The sequence below is a fragment of the Trachypithecus francoisi genome, unplaced genomic scaffold (genome assembly GCF_009764315.1).
Source record: "Trachypithecus francoisi isolate TF-2019V2 unplaced genomic scaffold, Tfra_2.0 Lachesis_group16, whole genome shotgun sequence".
NCBI lineage: Eukaryota > Metazoa > Chordata > Mammalia > Primates > Cercopithecidae > Trachypithecus > Trachypithecus francoisi.
In genome coordinates this window covers 96,637,809-96,662,450 of record NW_022681461.1, presented here as the reverse complement: position 1 = coordinate 96,662,450, position 24,642 = coordinate 96,637,809, and the positions used below count along the sequence as shown (strand labels likewise).

Sequence of the window (24,642 nt, the reverse complement as noted above, 5' to 3'; positions counted from 1 at the left end):
AAGCAGCCAGCAGGGGGGTGGGTAGGAGAGAGGGAGAGGAAAACATGAAAATGAACCTGTTAAGAGAATTTTAGCAAATGACAACAGTTCAGAATTGCACAGGAGAGGCAAACTGGATGTTCCATTCATTAACTCACCAGGTTCTTATGCATGCCTGCACCAGGAGGAACTGGACACTGTGGGATCTGTGAGCAGAGCGAGACAGGCTTAGGCAGGCATACAAGGAATGGAACGAGACCACGCCAAGTAAGGGGGTCAGAGAAGCCAGAGGACAAGGAGACCCCATCTGCTAGAGTTCCCTGTAAACACAACTGGAGAATAAGCCTGGACCCAAGAGGCTGCTGTGGTCATCGCCAGGAGAGACAATGGAGGCTGACACAGGCAGGCAGCCCCGAGAAGGGGGGCCACCACCAAGGAGGCGTTAGCAGCAGGCCTGTGCCTGATGCAGTACGACAAAGACACCAAAACTTGTAATTCCTGTCAGCCTGGAGCAGGACGGTCCCTTTTCCTAATACAGGAAACCAGCAGCGTGGAGGAGGAGGGCAGTCGGGGACAGGAGAGATGAGCCTGTGGGACCCAAGGGGAGCTTTCCAACGGGGAGGCGTGGAGACTGGAAGCACAAGAGTAAAAGGACCAGCTGGAGACGTGGTTTGGAACCCATTACATATATACAGCCATTGATGCCCAGGGGGACAAGTCATCCAGTGAGAGCCGGGCACCGTGGGAGAAGCTGGTCAAGGCAACCTGAGGACACCAAGCCCACGGGACAGACGTCGGAAGAGAAGCCAAAAAACCGGACAAGTGAACAGAGAGCGGGGCGGGGCCAGAACATGGTGCTGCCAAGGCCACAGGAGAAGGTTTTGAAGGGGCAGCGAGCAACAGGGAAGGCTCAGAAGGATGCATGCATGAATACCACAGAGCCCGCCGGACTCAGCTGGCAGCCTCAGGAACAGCATTCTGAGAACTGGTGAAGACACGGCCACAGGCACAGAAGGAAGGAAGTGAGGATAGCGGTAATTATGCCTCTGCTCTGAGGGGAAAGTGTGGTCAAAAGAGATGTGTCTGTTTTAAGGATTGGAGAAATGTTGACGAAAAGAAAACCCAATCAATGGGAGCGGCTGAAGAGGAGGGGCTGCTCCTGAGGAAGGAGGCCCCTGGGGAGGCGGAGGGGAGGGACACAGGGCCCAGGCGGGGCAGTGTCTTCCACTGGGTCAGGGCACAGACGCAGGGAAGGGGTGGGCGGCCCATCAGCACCTGCAGTTTGTCTTACTACGTTAAGCAGGAGGCAGGGCATCTGCTGAGTGGGAGGGCCCGGCCTGGAGGAACTGGGGGGAAGTGCGGCTACAGGGGGCAGAGTGAAAGTCAAACAAGGACACAGGCAGGGCAGGGGCCCACAGAGACTAGAGACTGAGTCGGCAACGGCACTGTCAGGGTGGCAGCGCTGTCTGTCACTCCTTGGACTGCTGCATCAGTACCCACGAGCAGCACATTTGCGGTGGCTGCTGGACTGCTACGGGGCAGGCCTCGGTGGGAGCTGCAAAGAAAGGCCCTGGGAAGGGGTCAGAAGACTCTAACCAGTCTGCAGTGGGGTCAACACCAACTGCAGGAGGAACTCAGAAGGGTGGCAGCTGACGGAGAGTAGGAGTTGGAGCGCTGGGGTCTCCCAAGGGCAGAGCCCAGCACAGCCACTTGGCTCAGAGTCGTAGCTCGGCCTCCTACTGGACCCTCTGAACCTTGGCCCCCTACCTGTCCATTCCGAACAATGAAAGGGTCCATCTCCTGTCCTGCGCCAGCTAAGCCTAAGCTCCATGGACGCACACGGGAGTCTCAGCTGTTATTCCTTCCGTCACTATTATTGCAATGAGGATGAAAGCGCAGGTGAAGAAGTGGTCAACTGTCAATGGCAGCCCTCCCGCGGCACCTGCACAGGGCTCGGGAGGAGGTGTCCACACCAGCCGCCGGCTCTTCCACAGCGGCACAAGGCAAAGACCCCTCTGGCAGGTGCCACAACTGTGGCCACCGCCCAACCTAAAGCCAACCACTCCCACAGCCTCCAACTCAGCCCCAGGAAAAGAGATCAGGCCACTGCAGTGCCAGGCACAGCCCCGAGATGTGCAGGACAGCGAGTCTCTGCTCTGTTGCTTGTCTGAGCCACCTGGGAACTGAGACCAACTCAACCAGAATGTCCCCGTGGGCGGATTGGCTATCAGCATTTGATACTGAGAGAGTCACCAACACAGAGGCCCCAAAGGTGGCTGTGAGCATCTACACCTGGAAAACGTGGATACTCTTCCTGTTTGGACGCAAGGAGCCAAAGGAAATAATTCCAACTCGAAGTAAAAGCAACCAGTGGTCCATGCCCCAGCTCCATCCTGGAGAGGCCAGACACAAGGGTAAGAAAAGTTGATGTAATGGTCCCCACAGGGCCAAGACCACCTGACCCCCACCCAGGGACAACCAGTAACAAACTGCACCTCAATAGCAGAGCACCAGGTGCACAGACAAGCGCACACCCCACAGGGCGCTGGCCCGGCCACGCCACACCAGGCTTAGGTACAGACTTGGCTTCCAGCCAGAAGGTCAGGAAGGGAGACCCTCAGGAACCTTCAGGTTCCTCCCCTCCCAGGGAGGGGAGAGGGTCCCAGAGAAGAGGGGGCTGGAGAGAGGGACCCTTTAAATCTGTGTCACATCCTGGCCACTCCTGAAGCAACTACAGTGGCACAGCAGCCACTCTGAGAGCCACAGCCTGCAGCCCAGCCACAGCAGCAGGACAAAGACCGAAAATGAAACCCACGCTCAACTGTAGCCCCCAGAAGGCAGGCCGGGGCCTGCAGACTCGACGTAACTGGGTGGACTACCTGCTAGAACAAACCAAAACCAACATCTCAGGCTTCCAACAGGACCCGTGGCCTCCAGATACAATATTCCAAATGCCCAACACACAACCCAAAGCTCCTTAGCAAAAAAGAAAGACCCAGAGGAAAACCTGCAACACCCAGGAGAAAAAGCAGCGTCCCCAAGGTTGGGACTGACTGACAAGGAATTCAAAGTGACCGTGGAACAATGCACCAAGAGGCACGTGCAGAAGCCCCAACGAGACAAAAACCCTCACAGAAACTCAGAGAACTCTCGGCAAAGAGAAGTCCCCGTGTGGAGAAAGACCAAGCCTGGAGCAGAGGCCACGTGCTGGTGACGAGAGGCTGGAGGGCCGCAGAGCCCGCCTGCCAGCAGCCGCCCTGGGCCATCTCACGAGCGCAGTGACAGTGACCCCAATGGGCGGGGAGGCAGACACTAAGGGGCAACCCTCAGAGTCCCTCCTCCTCCTTCCCCTGAGCTCTTCTGAGAGGCCGTGGGAGGGCACAGGATCGTAAGAGTGGAGCACAAACTCTAAGGCCAGAGGTTCTGCACCTGAGGCCCGGCCGGCCATCCTCATTCACACCTCAGAAACCCATCAGGAAAGGTGCTGGCACCAGGTTCTCTCCCCATAAACTCCCGTAGCTCACTCCCCCAAGCTCACAAAGAAATCTCGAGACCCCCAAGGGGCACAGCCACTGCAACCGAAACACAAACTGCACAGCCTGAGCCTGGAGAGGAAGCACAGAGCAAATGTGGACAAAGGACCACTGGAGGCCCCTCAGGGCGGGGTGGGAGGAAGCCTCCTTCCAGGCACAGTGGACCCCGCGCTAGGCCAGGCAGCCCCAGTGGCAGACACAGCAGGACAGTGCGCACAGCTCACACCCGCAGAGGCTCCACACGCCCAACCCACACCCATGGAGGCTCCGCACGCACAACTGACACCCGTAGGATGCTCCACACACACAGCTCACACGCACAGAGCCTCCGCACACACAATCCACACCTGCAGGAGGCTACACACACACACACACCCCTCATACCTACAGAGGCTCCACACACACAATCCATACCTGTGAGGGGCTCTGGCCGCCCAACCGAGTGGTGAGGAATCACCAGGCCAAATTCAGGAAGAAGACACAATCCAGAGAACCCGCCTCCCTTCCTGGACCACGCTCTCCCCCGAGGGTGCCTGGGAGGAGCTGTCCATCCCAGGAGAGGTGGTAAAGAGGGCAAGCTGCGTTTCTGGCACCGCACCTTTCTAAGGACAAAATGTGGACTCCGGGGCCTGCCGAATGACACCTACCACATACTCTGGGTGGGAAACTTGAAGGGCTGCACCCAGGAGCAGGAGCGAACTTGAAGCAGCCCAGCCTCAGGGGGACTAGAGCACAGCTCTGAGGCACCTCCACCAGGGCCTCGCGTGGGACGACCAGATCTGTTCCTGTCTCTAAGGGACCGTGAAAGTCGAGGGACACTGCCCCTGGGAAAAGATGACACCTTAGGCCTCAGATTATTTCCAAATCTTTCACATACAATGGTCAGTTAAGCAAAATGACAAGACATCATGAGCAAAAGCCAGCAGAAACAGTAATAGAAGCAAGTTCCCAGACTCTTGAGGCCTGCCAAGATGAAGACAGTTCAAGACAGCCCCTCTCTCCCGCTGACAACAGCTAAAAACTCTAGACTAAAGACAAACACTTACCTAAGGACTCTGGAAAGTAAGCCACAGCAGGCACATTGGGGAGGAGGGTCCATCCTGAAGAAGGAACCCGAAACGGGGGACTCCTCAGGTTCATTTTCTCTTTCCTGCCCTGGCTGGACCTGAGGGCAGCCCCAGACAGCCAGGCTTGGAGAGAAACCCTGTCTTTCTGTGGCCAGAGGACCAGGAAAAGGGGCCCCTACAAGCTGGAGGGGGACTCCTGAGGGCTCCCACTTTTGTCTCCCAGCCTGACCCAGCTGGTTGCAGTCACAGAGCTGTGCAGTAGCGGCGTGAGCAGCGGAAACAGGAAAGCCCAGGCGTGGGGTGAGGAAGGGGAAAAGCCTCATCTTTCTAGGCAGTGGCTGAGGAAGAAGGGTTCCTCGGAGCCAGGAAGTGTGGAGGGAATCCACACACAAGGAGAGCTGGAGAGGGACCCCAGAGACATGCATGAGCCTGCACCATCCGGGCTGACTCCTGAGCTGTGTGTGCCTTGGGCAAGCCTGGGGCCACAGGCCAAGGCTGTGAAAGCTGAACCAACACTGCAGTCACCACCCATGACAGCAAAACGGACTCCTGGGCTGAACCCAATGGGGTTTACTGCAACCCAGCTGCAAAGCAAAATCAACATTATCCAAAGGACTTTAACAGGACCCAGAAGCCAGTCTCACAGCATGATGTTCAAAATGTCCAGAGCCCAATCCATAATTATTCAACAAAGAACAAGGAAAATGTGACCAAGTTTCAAGGGAAAAGACAACCAACAGAGGCTAACCCCAAAATGACCCAGATGTTAGTTATCAAAGACTTTAAAACAGCCATTGTAAGTTCCCCGAGGCAAAGCTACACTCTCTTACAATACATGAAAAAACAGAAGTTCTCAGTAGAGAAATTAAAAACTAGAACGAAAATTTCAGGACTAAAAAGTACAATGGCAACCTAACATTCACTGGATGCGCTCAACAGAATGGCGACGACAGAGGAGACAGTGAGTCTGAAAATAGATCAACAGAAACAATCCCAATCTGAAGAACAGAGAGAAGAAACTGATGGGATAAAATGGCAAGTATGAGATGATGTCAAAAGTTCCAACACTGTGTCAGTAGAGAAAAGGTTGGTGCAAAAAGGTATATGAATAAACATGGCCCAAATCTCCCCAAATCTGGTGAAAGACACCCATTTACAGGCTCAGGAAGCCTAGAAAACCACAGACAGACACTTCATGATAAACTGCTGAAGACCAAAGGTGATGAAACAGGCCCGCAGGACCCTACAACTTGAGATACCAGCCACGGACTTTCAGTTACCACGCTTCAAACAATGGCAACAAAAAATACACGATTAAAATTTTGGACAGAAAAGTGGAAATTACAAAACATCAAAAGATGAAGAAAAAAGAACTTGACAGATTAGAAAAAGAACAAAACAGGCAAAACAGGCTGGGTGTGGTGGCTCACACCTGGAATCCCAGCACTTCGGAAAGCTAAGGCAGGTGGATCACTTGAGCCCAGGAGACCAGCCTGGGTAACACAGCAAGACCTCAACTCTATAAATAAATTTTTCAAGAAAGAACAAATCATGGACAGGTGCAGTGGCTCATGCCTGAAATCCCAACACTCTGGGAGGCCAAGGTGGGTGGATCACGAGGTCAGGAGTTCGAGAACACCCTGGCCAATGGGGTGAAACCCCATCTCTACTAAAAACACAAAAATTAGCCAGGCGTGGTGGCATGCGCCTGTAATCCCAGCTACTCAGGAGACTAAGGCAGGAGAATCTCTTGAACCCGGGAAGCAGAGGTTGCAGTAAGCCAAGATTGCACGATTGCACTCCAGCCTGGGCGACAAAGAGAGACTCTGTCTCAAAAAAAAAAAAAAAATCAGAAATCCTAGGCTGGGCACAGTGGCTCACATCTATAATCTCAACACTTTGAGAGGCCAAGGTAAGAAGATCATTTGAGTTCAGGAGTTTGAGACCAGCCTAGGCAACACGGTGAGATCCTATCTCTACAAAAAGCTTTAAAAATTAGGCGGGCAAGGTAGAACCTGCCTGTGGTCCCTGCTCCTCAGGAAGCTGCGGTTGGAGGATCACTTGAGCCCAGGAGTTCAAGGCTACAGTGAGCCATGACTGCACCACTGCACTCCAGCCTGGGAGACAGAATGAGATCCTGTCAAAAGAAGCTAAGAAGAGAAGAGAGAAGAGAAGGAGAGAGAAGGACAGTGAAAGAAGAAGAGAAGAGAGGAGAAGAGAAGAGGGATGAGAAGGAGAAGTAGAGAGAGGAAAGAAAGAAGAAAAAAATGAAAAGAGAAAAAGAAAAGAAAAGCAGGAAAGGCAGGAAGAAAGAAAAGGAGAAAGGAAAAAAGAAAAGAGGAGAAAGAAAAGTTATAGAACAGAAAAACATAGTAACTAAATTTAACTTTATACAATGGACTGATGAACAGATTAGATACAGACGAGAGAATTAAAGCATCCTGAGTGAAGAACAATGAGACAGAGAATGGAAATTAGAGTAGAGAAGATAAGTAACATACACTGTGCCACTGAAATGTAATTGGAGGCCCACGAAGGAGAAGAAAAAATGGGGCAGAAACAGTAAACATATAATGGATGAGAATCTTCCAATACTTGTAAAACTCATGAAACCATAGTCTCAAGAAGCACTACAAAATGACAGCAGGATTCAAAAAAAAACTTCTACAGACCAAAGAACTCACAGTAATACTGACGAAATCCAAAGACAAAGAGAAGATTTTTCAAGCAGCCAGAAGGAATTTCTGGCCAGGACAAAACGGCACAGACTTGTCTCTCCCTGCTCCCCTCCTCTAAGCACAATCACAAACCCTGGAGAGAACCCAAGAGACAAAGGAGGACTCTGAAAGGTGGAAGAGGAAGGCAAACTGGCTTGGAGCCCCAGGACTGGAGGACCAACACAGCAACAGGGTGGTCTTACGACCCCCACCCACCAGAAGGTGACCCAGGCCTGATGCTTCCTGACTCCCTGCCTAGCAACAGAGGCAACCCAGGTACACTTACTCTGGCCTGGATCAAGTGGGAGTCCCACCTACCACCCCAGGTGAGCCCAAGCCTTACTAAGAACCAGCAGGCAGGGACCACAGCAAGAGAGCACTCAGCCCAGAAGCACTCTCCTTCCCCGTCGGGCGGACCTGAGACACCCTCCCACAAACTAGACACACCCTGCACCAGGGTAATCCAGCAAGTGGGACCACCATCACCAGCATCTGGCTTAGGAGGCACTCTCCTTCCCCAATGGTCCTGGGACTCCTCTCCCCACTGAGGGAAGCCATCCAGCTGAGGGGAGGGGTGGACACCGGCACAGGAGCCACACTCCACGCACCTGGTGGTGATGCTGAAATGTTCCAGCCCTCAGAGGCAGGGGTATAAAACAAACACCCAGCCTGGGAAGCTCTTGGTCCTGTGCGCAGAGACTCCCATGTCCACCCAGAGGCAGCATGCTGCCCAGCCTAGGAAGTTCCTTCTGCCCTCGAGCAACATCAGCAGGGACCCGTGGGAGCCCCAGGGGAGAGGCTAAGTCCAGCGGCTGAAAAAGCACCACAAAGGCTAGGAAGGTCAGACTAGCACCAGAACCACGGGCACAAAAGTAGGACAGGCCTGCATGCTAAACCTCAACAAGGTGGCTGCTGCTAAAATAAAACCAGTACCCAGAGCTTCCTAACAAAGTAGCCAAAATGATCGGGGCCATCAGAAATGACTTTAACTAGAGGACAATGAACTGGCACAAACACCACGATAAATCAAATGTTGGAACTATCTGACAAGGATTTTAAAGCAACTAGCATGAAATCACTCCCAAGTAATCACAAATTCTCCTGAAACAAAACCAGAAAATTTCGGTAATGAGAGCCAAATGAAGAACTGGAAAATATAGTAACAGACATTTTAAAACTCACTGGATGGGCTGAGCCACAGCTGAGATGACAGAAGACAGAATCACTGAACTTGAGGTCAGATCAAGAGAATTTACCCAATCTGAACAACAGGCAGAAAATGCAATGAAGAAAAGAAGAACAGAGCCTCCGAGACCTGCGGGAGAATAACAAAAGATCCAAGGGTTCTATCGCCCGAGGCCAGATGAAAGAGGAGAAAGAGCAACAGAGAGAAAATCTTCCCAAACATGCTGAATGACACAAATGAATGAAATGTTTTAAGAAACTGAGTGAACTCCAAAAAAGATAAACTTCTTTAAGAAATCCACACCAGGACACATCATAACTATACTTCTAAAACTAAGACAAAATATTTTGAAGCAGTCAGAGGGGAATGGCACGATACATACAGGGGAACACCAACTCCAATGACTATGACTTCTCATCTGAAGCTATGGAGGCCAGAGGGAAGTGGCACAGTTTTCAAGTGCTGAAGGATAATAACTGTCAATCAGCCACAAATTCCACAGCCAGTAAGAGTATCCTTAAAAAAATGAAGAGGAAATAAAGATGTTCTCTGTTGAAGAAAAATAAAATAATCTGTTAAACCTTAAAGAATGGCTAAAGGAAGCTGTCCAAACAGCAAGAAAATAAGGAATCTTGGAGGACCAGGAAGAAAAAATAATGGAGATATGTGAGTAATGAGTAAACACAGCAGACTACCCTCCTGATGAGTTTTTTAAATTACACACAATGACAAAAATTATAACACCGTCAGTCAGTCAAGACAGTGGTATTTAAAAGTGGGGAGAGTAAGGGCAGCTAAGTGGAAAAAAGGTTTCCGCATTTCACTGACAACAGTAAAAAAAGGATATCAGTAAACTGTTGTAAGTCACATAAGCGTACCGTAATACCCAGAGCAATCACTAAGAAATTACACAAAGAGATACACCCAAAAACAATATAAATAAGTCTAGATAAAATCCTAAAAAATGGTAAATTAACCAATAAGAAGTCAAAAGAAGAGAAACAGGAACAAGAAACAGAGGAAACTAACAGAAAACAAGCAATAAAATGTCAGGCTCAAGTCCTAACATATCAATAGTAATTGTTAACAATATAATGTTATTAGTAAAGGTAAATACTCTAAATACACCAATCAAAAGACAGGCTGGTAGAGGGTAGATTAAAAAACATGACATCATTACATGCTCTTTACAAGAAATACACTTCAAATTCAACAACTTAAGTAGGTTAAAAAATAAAAGGAGGGAAAAAAAGATATGCCATGCAAACACTTTAAAAAAAAAAAAAGCAGAACTACATTAATAAAGTAGAAAAATTATGAGAGGCAAAAAGGGACATTACATAATGATAAAAGGATCAATCTACCAGACAGACCTTAAAATCCTGAAAGTTCATGCACCAAACTATAGAGCCTCAAAGTACATGAAAAAAAGTTGACACAGCTAAAAAGAGGAACAGACAAATCTACAAGTATAGCTACGGACTTCAACACCCTCTAGACAGAATTACTAGACATAAAACCAACACAGATATAAATTAGAACACAACCAACCAGCAGAATACAACTGATAGAGCACTGCACCAAACAACAGCAGAACACTCATTTTTTTCCAAATGCCCGTGCAACATTCACTAAAAGAGATCATATCCTAGGCCACAAAACAAACCTTAACAAGTATAAAAGAAGAGAAATCAAACTAGGTTATCTTACTGAAATCATATGGGAAATAAGAAGACAAAACAGGAAAATCTCTGAACACTTGCAAATTAGAGTTTGAAATCACTGAGGAATGCTGTGGTCTAAGTGTTTTCTGTCCCCCCAAAATTCATGCTGCAACCTAATCCCCAATGTGGCAGTGTTGAGAGGTGGGGCCTTTCGGGGGTGATTAGGTCACCAGAGCCTCACTCTCGTGAATGAGACTAAGGAGGCTTGAGGGAGCCTCTCCCTTCTGACATATGAGGACGCTCAAAAGGTGCCATCTATAAGGAACGGGCCCTCACCAGACACCAAATCTGTTGGCACCTTAATCTTGGACTTCTTAGCCTCCAGAACCATGAATAATCCATTTCTGTCATTTATAAATTACTCAAAAGTACAGCAGTCCCCTCTTATCCCCAAGGGATAAGCTCCAAGCCCCTCAGTGGATTCCTGAAACAAAATACACACATATTGGGCTCAGTACTACACTTTCCTACACACAAAAAATTTTTTGAGACAGGGTCTCACTCTGTTGCCCAGGCTGGAGTGCAGTGCTACTATAATCTCAAATCCCGACTCAAACGATCCTCCCACCTCAGCCTCCTTAGTAGCTGGGACTACAGGCCCACAGCCACCATGCCCAGCTAATTCTTTTTTTACTGTGGAGACTATGTCTTGCTATGTTGCCCAGGCTGGTCTCCAATTCCTAGACTCAAGCAATCCTCCTACCTTGGCTTCCCAAAGTGCTTGGATTACAGGTGTCAGCCAGCACGCCTGGCCCTCAAAACATCTTACTGTACTATACTGACACTTCTTATGAGGACGTGAGGTGAGAAAATGCCTACGTGACGAGATGAAGTGAGGTGAATGGCACAGGCGTAGTAGTGACCTAGCTTTAGGCTGCTCCCCATCTTCTGACAATAGGTCAGACAGAGGACTGACTATCTGCAGGGGAGATCGTGGGTCACCAAGCCATGACGATGTCCACAGTGGGATGTCAGCAGCAGATGATATCAATGACTTACGAGGACAGCATATACAGTGTGGACACGCCGGACAAAGGGATGAGTCACGTATCAGGCAAGATGGTGTGAGACGTCATCATGCTACTCAGAACAGCACGCGATTTAAAACTTATGAATTATTTCTGAATTTTCCATGTAATATATTCAGGCCACAGTTGACCAAAGGTTACTGATAAGAGGGGACCACTATATTTTGTTATAGCAGCCCAAATGGACTCAGACAATGCATCAAAGAAGTAGTCATCAAAGGAAATTTTTTTTTTTTTTTTTTTTTTCTTGAGACGGAGTCTCGCTCTGCCGCCCAGGCTGGAGTGCAGTGGCCGGATCTCAGCTCACTGCAAGCTCCGCCTCCCGGGTTTACGCCATTCTCCTGCCTCAGCCTCCCGAGTAGCTGGAACTACAGGCGCCCGCCACCTCGCCCGGCTAGTTTTTTGTATTTTTAGTAGAGACGGGGTTTCACCATGTTAGCCAGGATGGTCTCGAACTCCTGACCTCGTGATCCGCCCATCTCGGCCTCCCAAAGTGCTGGGATGACAGGCTTGAGCCACCGCACCCGGCCATCAAAGGAAATTTTTAAAAAAATACCTAGAACTGAATGAAAATGAAAATACAACACATATGTGGGATGCAGCTGTGACAGTAGTAAGTGGGAAATTTATAGCACTAAACTCTTACATCAGAAAAGAGGAAAGGTCTCAAATCAATAATACGAGTTCCTAGCTCAAGAAACTAGAAAGAGAAGAGCAAAATAAACCCAAAAGCAGCAGAAGGAAGGGAGACAGGCATGGCTACAAAAGGGCAACAGAAGAGGTCCTCATGGGATGGAATGATCTGTACCTGGATTAGATACATGTCAATATCCTGGTGTAATATTATGCTATAATTTTAGAACAAGTCATCATTAGTGAAACTGCATAAAGGGTACCAAGGATCTCTGTACAGTATTTCTTTAAAATGCATGTTAATATACAATTGTCTCCAACTGGCCAGGTGTGGTGGCTCCCGCCTGTAATCCTAGCACTTTGGGAGGCTGAGGTGGAAGAATCACTTAAGTCCAGAAGTTCCAAACTAGTCTGGGCAACACAGTGAGATCCCATTTCTACAAAAATAAAAATTGTTTAAAGAAAAATATATACATACACAATTAACTCAAAACTAAAATTTAGTTTTTTTAATTAGCCAAGGATTTTAAGATACTTCATAGAAAAAGGTACTCGAATGGCCAATAAGCATATAAAAATGCTCATCATTCGTCATTGGGAAATGCATACAAAAACTACGGTGAGATATAACCCATCCACTTAAATAACTAAAATCAAAAAGACGGACATCATCAAGTGTTGGCAAGGACGCAAAGCAACTGGAACTCACATACACTGCTGGCCAAATAAATAAGTCACTTTGGAAAACAACTGGGCACTTGCTAAGAAAGTTACACATATGTATCTTATTATTACCCAGTAATCCCAAGCACAGCTGTTTAAGATAAATGAAAACATCTGTCCACATAGATGAATGTTCACAGAAGCTCTATTCATAATAGCCAAAAGCTGGAAATGTCCCCAGATAATCACCAACAGATGAATGGAGATACAAAACGTGAGCTAGCCATACCATGGAGTATTATTACTAAGCAAAAAGGATCTATACAACATGAATTTCAAAAATACTATGCCAAGTCAAAGGAGTCAGATTAGACGTACACAGGAAACTCATCTGCAGTAACAGAGCAGGGCAGTGAAGCCCTGGGTGGGTCCCACTGGGGAAGGGCACAAAGGAAACTCAAGAGGTAATAAGAATGCTCTGTCTTGATTGTGGTTGTGGTCACAGTGGTTTAAATTCCTCAAACTGGCCAGGCGCGGTGGCTCACACCTGTAATCCCAGCACTTTGGGAGGCCGAGGCGGACAGATCACGTGGTCAGGAGATTGAGACCATCCTAGTGAACACAGTGAAACCCTGTCTCTACTAAAAATACTAAAAAATTAGCCGGGCGTGGTGGCGGGCGCCTGTAGTTCCAGCTTCTTGGGAGGCTGAGGCAAGAGAATGGCGTGAACCCAGGAGGCCGCGGAACTTGCAGTGAGCCGAGATCGCGCCACTACACTCCAGCCTGGGCGACAGAGCAAAACTCCGTCTCAAAAAAAAAAAAAAAAAATTCCTCAAACTACACTCTTAAAACATGTGTGCTTTACCACATGTAAATCACACCTCAGTAAAAGTGATTCTCTCAAAGGTCCAAAATGGCCGGACGCGGTGGCTCACACCTGTAATCCCAACACTTTGGGAGGCCGAGACAGGAGGATCGCTTGAGCCCAGGAGTTCGAGCCCATCCCTGGCAGAACTTGTCTCTACTTAAAAAAAAAAAAAAAGGCCAAAACAAAAGTCAAGTCTTCAATTTATGCCTTACAATGGGCATTAACCATTGTATCCTAGCAGGAACTTCTCTGAAAAGCTCAAATTTCATACATCTCTCCCCTCCTCAGAAACCTTCGGTGGTTCCCTTATTCATCAATCAGCCCCTCAAAGCATTCCATGCTCTGGCCTCAGCACTTTTTTCAGTCTAATTTTGCCTTCCAACTCTGCAGCCTCTACCTCCATGGGGCCACCAGCCTTTCCCACACTGTGTGCTCATCACGCACTCCCCTCCATTTCCTCCATTGTCTTTGCTTCTCTTAATTCGTTCCCTTACCTCCATCTGATTCTCACACACCTAGACTACAAACTCAGTTTTCACTCTAATGGAACATTCTAGATTCCCTCAGGGGAGTCTCCCTCCCTCTACTCCTCCCCTGTTCTGCCAGTAGCATCTGCCCTTTAGAGAGCCAGGCTCATTATGGGTCTGTCATTATGAGTCTCTGTACATGCGGACACTTCCATCACTACAGGAGGCCTAAAAAGGATGCTAAGGGCCCCACAGTTCAAAATGTAATGCCCAACTGAACTCATGTAAGTTTAATTCTTTTTGAGACAGGATCTTGCTCTGTCACCCAGGCTGAAGTGCAGTGTGACAAGTATGGCTCACTGCAGCCTCGATCTTCTGGGTTCAACTGATCTTCCCACCTCAGCCTCCCAAGTAACTGGGACCACAGGCATGCACCACCATGCCCAGCTAACTTTTACGTTCTTTGTAGAGACAAAGTCTCACTCTGCTGCCCAGACTGGTCTCAATCTCCTGGGCTCAAGCAATCCTCCCACCTCAGCCTCCCAAAGTGCAGAGATTTCAGGTGTGAGCCACTACATTCCGCCCCCAGAAATAAGTTTAATTTTGACTAGCTGAGTATGAAGTAATGGAAGGAGAGTGACTGGGGAATAGTAAATCACTCTAAGAAAAAGAGGGCCGGGCATAGTGGCTCACATGCCTGTAATCCCAGCACTTTGGGAGGCCAAGGTGGGCGGATCACGAGGTCAGGAGATAGAGCCCATCCCGGCTAACACGGTGAAACCCCATCTCTACTAAAAAAAATACAAAAAATTAGCTGGGCATTGTGGTGAACGTCTGTAGTCCCAGCTACTCAGGAGGCTGAGGCAGGAGAATGGCATGAACCTGGGAGGGGGAGCTTGCAGTGAGCTGAGATTATGCCACTGCACTCCAGCCTGGGCGGCAGAGCAAGACTCCGACTCAAAAAAAAAAAAAAGAAAGAAAGAAAAAGAGGACTAGGTGGGAGCTCAGGAAAGCCAGAAATAGAAAAAGCTCAAAGATCTTTCTTTCTTTTTCCTGAGACAGCGTCTCACTCTGTTGCCCAGGCTGGAGTGCAGTGGCGTAGTCTCGGCTGACCACAGCCTCCGCCTCCTGGGTTTAAGTAACTGTCCTGCCTCAGCCTCCTGAATAGCTGGGATTACAGGCACCTGCCACCACACCCCGCTAATTTTGTATTTTTAGTAGAGACAGAAATTCACCATGTTGGCCAGGCTGATCTCCAACTCCTGACTTCAGGTATCTGCCCACCTCAACTTCCCAAAGTGCTGGGATTACAGGCATGAGCCACCACGCCCGGCCTCAAACATCTTTTCTGTAGTGATAACAAAAGTTATGAAAGCAGAAAAATGCTATGAAATAATGACTAAATATTCTTGTCAAGGGCACCATCATTCCTATGTCTGGGTTCCCCATGGCAGTCCAGCTGACCGTAACTCACCCTTGGCTGCCTCCCACACCCACTGTCAATCAGTCCAGCTCCATGGATTCAGCATGTATATCTGCTGCTCTGTCTACCCTTCCTATTCCCTCTGCCGACAGACAGGCAAGTCCATCCGGGCACAGTGGACTCACTTACTCACTCAACTCATACCTGTGATCCCAGCACTTTGGGAGACCAAGGTGGGTGGGAGCACTGCTTGAGCCCAGGAGTTTGAGACCAGCCTGGGCAACACAGGAAAACTCCACCTCTACAAAAAAATAATAATAATTAACCGGACCTGGAGGTGCAGGCCTGTGGTCCTAACTGTGATCCTAGCTACTCGGGAGGCTGAGGTGGGAGTATCACTTGAGCTCAAGGAGGTCAAGGCTGCAGTAAGCTATGATCATGCCACTGCACTCCAGCCTGGGCAACAGAGCAAGACCTTGTCCCCAAAAAACAAAAAGAAGAACAGCCAAGTCTTTGGCATTTCCAGCCTAACGACATCAGCTCTCAGGTAGTACACCTGTCTATGGCCTCTACCCACTCCAACCTGCTAAAAACATCTTCCCAGGCCCGCTCTCTCAGCACGACATCCCCCTACTTAAAAACCCTCCCAGGCACACATCATCAAAGAAATCCCCAGCCAACCTGAGCACCACAAACAATCTGGCCCCAGACTATTTTTCAAACTAATCACTTACTATTTCAGTCCACAAATCCTCCACCTCAACAAGGTTAATCTACTCAGTACACGCGAAGACACCTCTCCTCTGCACAGGGCTGCAGCCAGCCGCCCTCCCCTCTGCTCTTGGGGGCTAACCATTCAACAAGTACTTGAGCACTCTGTGCTGCGGACACAGCAGTAAGTGGGACAACCACAATCCCTGGCCTCACAGAGATGCACACATAACTAGGCAGCAGGTGGTTCTCAGGACACCTCTGCACAGGAAAGGTCATGCTAGCTGGACCAACCAGCAACTCCCACAGTATCTAGTACCACCTAACAGGTGCTCAGGAAGCATTTGAAGATGCTCCGTAACCCCCATCTCGGAAACACCCAAATCCCTTGTCAAGAACAACCAAAGACGATTTAAATATCCAATCTAAACTCATAAACCAATCATCTGAACACGTCATCACCTTCAGAAATGTGGCAATGTGCTCACAAGTGTGCTGCCATCAAGAGCAGGCTGTTCACATCAAGGCTCCAGCCACTGCTGCCCTCCTGCCAATGCAGGGAGGAAGACGCACAGTGGCTTCATAGCCAGTTCTGGAGTTGGAAAGGGGCTCTGAGCACAGATTTCATTTTAACCAAAAGTCACTACAACGAAATATGGCGACCCTCCGGAGTTGATTACAAAGGGGTTTTGCTCATCACATCAAGTAAGCAAACCGGAGTCTAAACTCTTCTTGTTGCCTACATAATGAAACTGCTGGTCCCTGAGATGGGGACTAAAACCCAGGCTTCACAGGCCACAGCACCCTCACACTGATTTCTTATTTCATAACATGGTTTCCAAATTAGTAGTTCAAATTACTCTAGCAAGAGTGAGCAAAAAAGGAGGAGGGGACCAGACAACTCCTCCCAACAGTGTGCCTCTGGGCAGGCCATGTGGCTTCTGGGCAGGGCCATGTGCTGTCAGTAAGGTGAGGGGATGAACTCCCGAACCCTAAGCTCCCATCCAGTGCCCTAGGGTTCAGGGCAGCTTAGCTCTGCAAGCAAAGGGAAAACCTGGTTTCCACTGAGCTACACCACAACATCCTTGCAAAGAATACAGTGCATGCTAGTACTTGCCCCGGGTTGTTTTTTAACACTGTCCTTGGGAGATAATAAAAGCTTGCTCTCCACACAGTCCCCTGAAACCAAGGCCTAGATACCTCTCTGAGTTTCCTAAGGGCATGTATAAAATGCACAGTGGCCAAGATCAACGCCAGGACTGCACTGCTCTAGTCCAGCATGCTATGCTGTAAAATGAATGGAACTTCAGTCACCCTTCTCAACCTCTTTCACCAATGTATTACAACTTTCACTCAAACAGCATCACAAAATGTAGTGACTAAGCAGGTTCTGCACCTTCTTACAGACATTTTTAACCGGACAATTTTCAACACGTCCAATACATTATTTCTTTAAAAAATGAAAACACTGTCAATGAAACAACAGAGTTACCAAAAGAAAGGGAGAGGGGACCTAAAAATAAAAGCCTAAGGCGGCCCACAATTCTTGGCTGTGGCCCCAGAGACAAATGAAACTGGAGGAAGTGTTTCTTCACAGCCATATGCCACAAGGCCTCGCCAAGGGCAAGCTCTCCTGAGCCTACCCACTTACTACAATGGCAGACTGGTGGCCCCAGGAACACCAACACTCTCAAAAGGCAAATGCAAAGCGAGACAGCAGCCAGCCCTGGAGTTTCAGCATGCTTTCAATCTTTATACAAAGGGAAGATGGGCCTTATTTAGCAACCTAATGAACAACCCTCTAACAAGTTAAACATTTAAGCCACTTTCACCATCATACCCCCAAAAGCGATTTCCGATTAAAGCAGCCATATTGAAAGAACCATGTCCGATTAACTAAAAACTAAGCTGGAGAGGCACATGGAGACATTCAAAAGAAGAAACAGAGCAAAAGGTGCTGGATTAGAAGAAGTGTTGGGGGGACACACACTATCTTACCAAAACCCCCTCCCCACTCAGTCTCTCACAAGACACAAGCACACTGGGTAACAGCGAACCTCACACCCAGGCTGTGACCCCCCCCAGCAACATAAATCACTTCAGCTGAGCTGAGGCAAGTCTTTCGGTCATCTGAATTGGGATCTCTGCAACCTGTAAATTTAAATAAAGACTCTCAATTTTTACACAGTTTTACACAGGACGGCCAAGTGCGGTGCCTCACGCCTGTAATCCCTCTTTGGGAGGCCTAGGCAGGCAGATCACCTGAGCCCAGGAGTTCAAAACTAGCCTGGGCAAATAGACCCCATTTTTACAGAACTAAAAATTGTTTAAAGAAAACCCCCATGTCTACAAAAAATACAAAAGTTAGCCAGGTGTGGTGGTGACTACTCGGGAGGCTTAGGCGGGAAGATCACTTGAGCCTGGGAGGCAGACGTTGCAGTGAGTTGAGGTCACACCAATGCACTCCATCCTGGCCGACAGAGTGAGACCCTGTCCCCTATGGAAAAAAAAAAAAAAAGGTAAAAAAGAAAATTACACAGGAAGCTGAAGCAGGAGGATCACTCTAGCTCAGGAGCTGGAGACCAGCCTAGGAAACACAAGCAGACTCCATCTCAAACTCCTGGCCTCAAGTGATCGTCCCACCTTTGTCTCTGATTCACTAGAATTATAAATATAAACCACCACACCTGGCTTAAATTTTTTTTTTTTTTTGTAATTACATACGATCCCCTGTCCCCTCGGCAAAAAGAAGTGGAAACCAGCCAGGCGCGGTGGCTCACGCCTGTAATCCCAGCATTTTGGGAGGCCAAGGCGGGCAGATCATGAGGTCAGGAGTTTGAGATCAGCCTGGCAATATGGAGAAACCCCGTCTCTACTAAAAATACAAATACTGGCCGGGTGTGGGGGCGCACACCTGTAATCCCAGCTATTCGGGATGCTGAGGCAGAAGAATCACTTGAACCCAGGAGGCAGTGGTTGTGGTGAGCTGAGATGGCGCCACTGCATTCCACCATGGAAGATAGAGACTCCCTCTCAAAAAAAAAAAGGGGGGGGGGGACGAGACCTCCTGAAATCAGGGTCTGACGTGCAAAGGCACTGTCACCCACCAGTAAGGAGCACTCCAGTCTCAGCTCCTAAGATGGTATCCAGTCTTCCCCAGCTCCTGTTCATGCTTCTTTTCTTTAAATGCCCACCTTTTAATAATTCCAAAACTCGAAACCCCATTTTAGTATAAGATTCTGAATTCATCATCTGATGAATCAACAAGTATTAAAGAGTGATCTGGTACCGGAACTGAAACTAGACGAACCCAATACTAACACAGAGACATGCATATTTATTGCTGGATGGCTGACAAATTCCATGCTGAATGCCAAAACTAAATGCAACGACATAAAAATGCATGCACCTTGCTGAAGACATTGGAAAGCAGATCACGAAAGTTTTTTATAGCAATTTGTCTAACATCCGCTGCCTGAGCCCTCAGCCCCCTCCACATATAAAATCTTAAAAAACATTCAGGAGTAAAACTCTGTGCTCGGACCCCAGGAGCCATGCCCAAGAATGCCCTGGGCTCCACTGCATCCGCGGGAGCCCAGCCAGCGCCCACGAGCAGCTGCGGTGGACGGGCCTCGGTGGGACACTCCCACAACAGGGGAAAGAATGCAGGGGAAAAGTATAGATGAAGTCGAGAAGAACCTAAGAACATAACGCGGGATAATGGAATAGCAAAAGCCAGTCTCAGAAAGAGACATCACTGGCAAAGGTGTAAAAGCTAGAGTTAGTGGTGTAAGCACATACGGCAAAATACAAAGAAAAGCACAACAGTGAGCAACACAAGGTGTGAGGCAGGTGAGCTCATGCAACCTGCAGTGACTGCGAGATAGCCAAGGTCTGCTCGCGGATTGTTGTCTGCACCTGACTCGAGTTTTACACATACATCTTACCAATTCCGTTCTCAAAAACTCATGTCAACTCGTGGATGTAGCAGTGTTTCTTCATGACAACACAGAAACTAAGGTTCCACTGAGCCAGTAAACAAGAACTGTAAAACTGAAAACTATCAAAGAAAGGAAAAACTCTTTCCCAATTACCACTTACACAGTACAAAAACCAGTTTGAAGTAAGGCGAGGTATTTAATCCCTAAAACTTACAAAACGCGTTTGTCCTTATGACTAACTAGAGTCTAGCTGGGGCACCGGCCACTGTCAAACAGGGTAACGCCTGCTCAGCGTTTTCCAAACTGGTCAACTGAACTCTTCTCTGGAATGGCTCTCTGTCTCCTTTAGTCTTACTCTAAAAAGGTTAATTTTTCACCAGGATAAAGGCAAATTTTTGAAGAATGCTTCAAATGAAAAGAGGATTACAGAAATATTAACCCTTAATATGGTACCTGAAACAAAGCACCTGAAATTAATAAAGAAGTCAGCCACTTATGAGAATCACCAGGTCTGTCCTGTTCCCGGGGCACGAAACAGAAGCGTCTTAATCCACTAAGCACATTAGGGCCTAACAAATTGGACTCAGTAACAAGGTTACCTAGTTCTTCCAAACAGGAATTAAGCAAAGGGGATCATTATGATTAAGCACAATCCGCGGAATACGCAATTTCTAGTTGGGGAATTCAACAGCTGATGGCTTGTAAGCATCAAAATTCATAACAAGTGAAAGGCTCGGAATCACAGGTCCAGCACTTGACGATGCCCGGCGCGCTGGGAAGCGGCGTCTCAGACAGCGGCCCCGCGTCACCATGGTCCCTCCCTGCGCCCAAAACCGGGCAGCTCCCTCCCGCCGCCGCCGCCGCCAACGGAAGGCTGGGGGCACTCCCGAAATAGGAGCGGAAGCCCCGACCCACGCCGCCCTCCGCCGCGGGGACGCCCACTCGCCAGGTGACCGCGTCCCCACGCTCCGTGTTGCCTGGGCGCCGCCGGGATCTCGGAGGCGGCCAGCCCAGCCCCGACCCTGTGCGGACGCGGCACAAAGGCGCGGCGCGCGGAGCCCGACCCGGCCCGACCCCGGCCGCGTCCCCCGGCCCCGGCCCGCGCCCCTGCCCCCCGCCCCGCGCCCCCCGCCCGGCCCACCTCGGCCGTAGGCCTTGGCGCAGATCCACTGCAGGTTGGCGGCGATCTTGGCGCGCGCCGCGTCGTAGCGGTCCAGGGGCACGAGGTCGGCGGCGCCGTCCGGCGGGCCCTCCATCTTCCTCCAGCCCTCGGCGGCGGCGCGGCCGCCCGCGTCCACCATCTGCAGACAAAGGGCGAGGCGGCGGCCCGGCCGCAACAAAGACGCCGCCGCCCCTCGCCGCGCCGGGCCCGGTGCGCCCCGAGCCCCCACTCGGCCCCGCAGCCGGCCCGCCGGGAGGGGCGCTCGAGCGCGGCCCCCGCCTCACCTCACAGCCGCCGCCGTCGCCGCCCCCGCGGCTGCTGCATGCTGCGGGCGCCGAGCCCGGGCGGAGGAGGAGCCGAGCCCTCGGCCCAGAGAGGCGGTGGCAGGAGGGCGCGGGCCGGGGGCGGAGGCGGGGGCGGGCGCGGGCCGGGGGCGGTGGCAGCGCGTGCGCGGCCCCGGATGAGCGGCGGCGGCGACAGCGGCTGAGGCGGCGGCCAAGGAGCGGGAGCGCGCTCACCGCCCCGACCTCGCACAGGCGCAGTAGGCACCGCCCGCCACCCCGCCCTCGACCCCGCCCCCAGCTGCGCTCCCATCTCGCGCCCGCCCCGCCCCTTCCCGCGCCCGCCCCGCCCCTTCCCGCAGGCGCAGTAGGCACCGCCTGCAATCCCGCGCCCGCCCCGCCCCTTTCCGCAGGCGCAGTAGGTGGCACCCGATGGCCGGTGCCCGCCCCGCCCCTTTCCGCAGGCGCAGTGCGCGTTGACCCGCCCCTCTCCGCCTCCTTTCGCAGGCCCTATAGGACCAGCTCCGGTCCGCGCTTCCTCTGCTGCTTCCCTCACGTTCTGAGGCTTGCGGTGCGGGGCGCGGGATAGGCGGCGCGGGGTGGGCGGAGTGGGTTGGCGGCGGGGACGCTGCTGAACCTGCAGCAGCCATCTCTCCGCGCCATGCCTCCTCCCCGGTCCTGGCTCGTCCCACCTCAGCCGCAGCCCAGCCCCCTGGCCGGCCGAGCTCTCGCCGCCTGCGCCCTGGGGACCTCGTAGGTGTGGCCGGCGGCGACCTCGGCAGGCGACAGACCGTGGACGGGCACCAGGTGGACGTGCCACGGTCTCCAGGTCCCAGTCCTGGTGCAGGGAAGATGGGCGTTTGGACCCCTGAGGCAGAAACAGGTGCAGCGCATCCCCCGGAAGGGACGCTGACTTCGTTCCCCTGGAACCTGCGTCGGGGCCCGCGCTGGACTGAGAATTACGGGAACGCCGTGAGAGTTTGCATTCCGAGGATTTGGTCTGAGAACCTCACGGCCGGAATAGAGAATTGCCCCCGGGAGAGCCGGCCCACGTGCCGCCCACCGGCGCCTTGACGGCAGGGAGAGGTGGAGCTTCCTGGGAGCGGCTGCCCGGCGCGGGGCTCCCAGCCTGTCTGTACCTGGTCGAGACAGCCTGTGCCCAAGTCGGAGCGTGTAGGAAATGCCGAGTGCCCAGAGGACCCGGGCAGCCCGTCATTCACATACCAACCCACGTGCACGCTTCAATTCAACGTTGAAGCCCTTTGGGGCTGGGCTTTTTTGATGACTTATTTGAGTTGTAGTTTTTTGGTTACTAATTGAGACTCTTGTTATAGGTCTGTTGAGATTGTCTATTTTTTTCTTGAGTCAGCCGTCTGAAAAGAACACGAGGTGGACAGGGCGGAACGGTCAAGGAGAGGAGGGCACTTATTTGAGCAAAGACCGGCGGGAAGTGGGCGTCGAGGGTGAGGATATCTGCAGAAGTGTCTTGAGCACGGGGCACGGCAGACAGAGCCTCTGAGACACGAGAGCCTGGAGTGTAAGAAACAGCAGAGGCCGCTGAGTCAAGAACCCAGGAGCTGGAAGGACTGGTGGGAAATGGGAGGTGGGGACATGGAGGGATGCGGGCAGGTCCTGCACAGTCAGAACTGTGGCCCCTTCTCTGCAGGAAATGGGCAGCCTTCGGAAGACTGAGCACAGGGAAGGATGTGACTAAGCCTTTAGGGTCATTCTGACTCCTGGGTGAAGAACAGACTAGGAAGGACTGAGGAGGCAGGAGGCCATCCACTGTCAGATGGGATACGGAGTGTGACCCAGAAAGGTCAAGGGTGACTCCAAGGGCTTTTTGTGTATTGATCTTTTATCCTGCAACCTTGTTAAACCCGTTTATTAGTTCTTCTAGTCTTTTAGTGGCATTTATTAGTTCTAGTCTTTTAGTGGATTCCTTGGGATTTTATACAAAAGCGTGTCATCTGTGAATAAAGATCATTTTACCTCTTCCTTTCTAATCTGGATGCCTTTTATTTCTCCTCCTTGCCTAGCTGCCCTGGCTAGAACCTCCAGTACAATATTGACTAGCAGCAGGGAGAGTGGACATCCTTGTCTTGCTCCTGATCTCAGGGAGAAGGCATCCAGTCTTTCACCATTGGGTATGATGATAGCTGTGGGTGCTTCAAAAATAGGTTTTATCAGGCTGGGTGCGGTGGCTCACGCCTATAATTCCAACCCTTTGGGAAGTCGAGGCAGCCGGATCACTTGGGGTCCAGAGGTTGAGACCAGCTTGGCCATCATGGAGAAATCCCATCTCTACTAAAAATACAAAAAGTTAGCTGGGGGTGGTGGCGGGTGCCTGTAATCCCAGCTGAAAGAGGGAAACTCCGTCTAAAAAAAAAAGGTACTTCCGGCGGGGTACGGTGGCTCAAGCCTGTAATCCCAGCACTTTGAGAGGCCCAGACGGGCAGATCACGAGGTCAGGAGATCGAGACCATGCTGGCTAACACGGTGAAACCCCGTCTCTACTAAAAAATACAAAAAAACTAGCCGGCGAGGTGGTGAGTGCCTGTAGTCCAAGCTACTTGGGAGGCTGAGGCAGGAGAATGGCCTGAACCCGGGAGGCAGAGCTTGCAGTGAGCTGAGATCCGGCCACTGCACTCCAGCCTGGGCAACAGCAAGACTCCGTCTCAAAAAAAAAAAAGTACTTCCTCAACCTGATAAAACCTATTTTTTGTTTGAGACAGTGTCTCACTCTGTCACCCAGACTGGAGTGCAGTGGCTGGGTCTTGGCTCACTGCAACCTCTGCCTCCCAGGTTCAACTGATTCTCCTGCCTCAGTCTCCCAAGTAGCTGGGATTACAGGCACACACGGCCACATCCAGCTAATTTTTATTTTAGTAGAGATGGGGTTTTACCATGTTGGCCAGGCTGGTCTTGAACTCCTGACCTCCAGTAATCCACCCCCCCCAATCGGCCCCCCAAAATGCTGGGATTATAGGCATGAGCTACCATGCCCAGCCGAGGAAGTATCTTCTATCTCTAGTTTGTTGAGTGTGTTTATCATGAAAAGGTGTCAGATTTGGTTAAATGATTTTTCCACATCCATTGAGATAATGGGATTTTTTTCTTTGTTCTTGGAATGTGGTGTGTTACATTAATTGACTTTCAGATACTGAAAAGATATTTATCCCCTGCATTCAGATAAATTCCAGTTGGTCATGGAGTATCTCTCTTCCTGGATTCAGTTTAATCCAGTTTTGTTGGGTGA

The 24,642-nt window shown here is 50.4% G+C and overlaps 1 protein-coding gene across 4 annotated transcripts in view; it reads right to left on the bottom strand.

Annotated features, from left to right (window-relative positions):
- CAMSAP1 (calmodulin regulated spectrin associated protein 1) overlaps positions 1-21,618 on the bottom strand; it is a 98,251-nt gene extending 76,633 nt beyond the window's left edge. Inside the window, exon 1 of one of the 4 annotated variants that reach the window (XM_033238585.1) lies at positions 21,082-21,618. In XM_033238585.1, coding sequence (XP_033094476.1) covers positions 21,082-21,241 — 160 coding nt within the window. In that variant the 5' untranslated portion in view covers positions 21,242-21,618. The remainder of the gene's footprint in view (positions 1-21,081) is intronic. The other 3 variants (XM_033238586.1, XM_033238584.1, XM_033238587.1) reach the window with 3 other exon arrangements.
- Between the last annotated feature and the right edge of the window lie 3,024 nt (positions 21,619-24,642).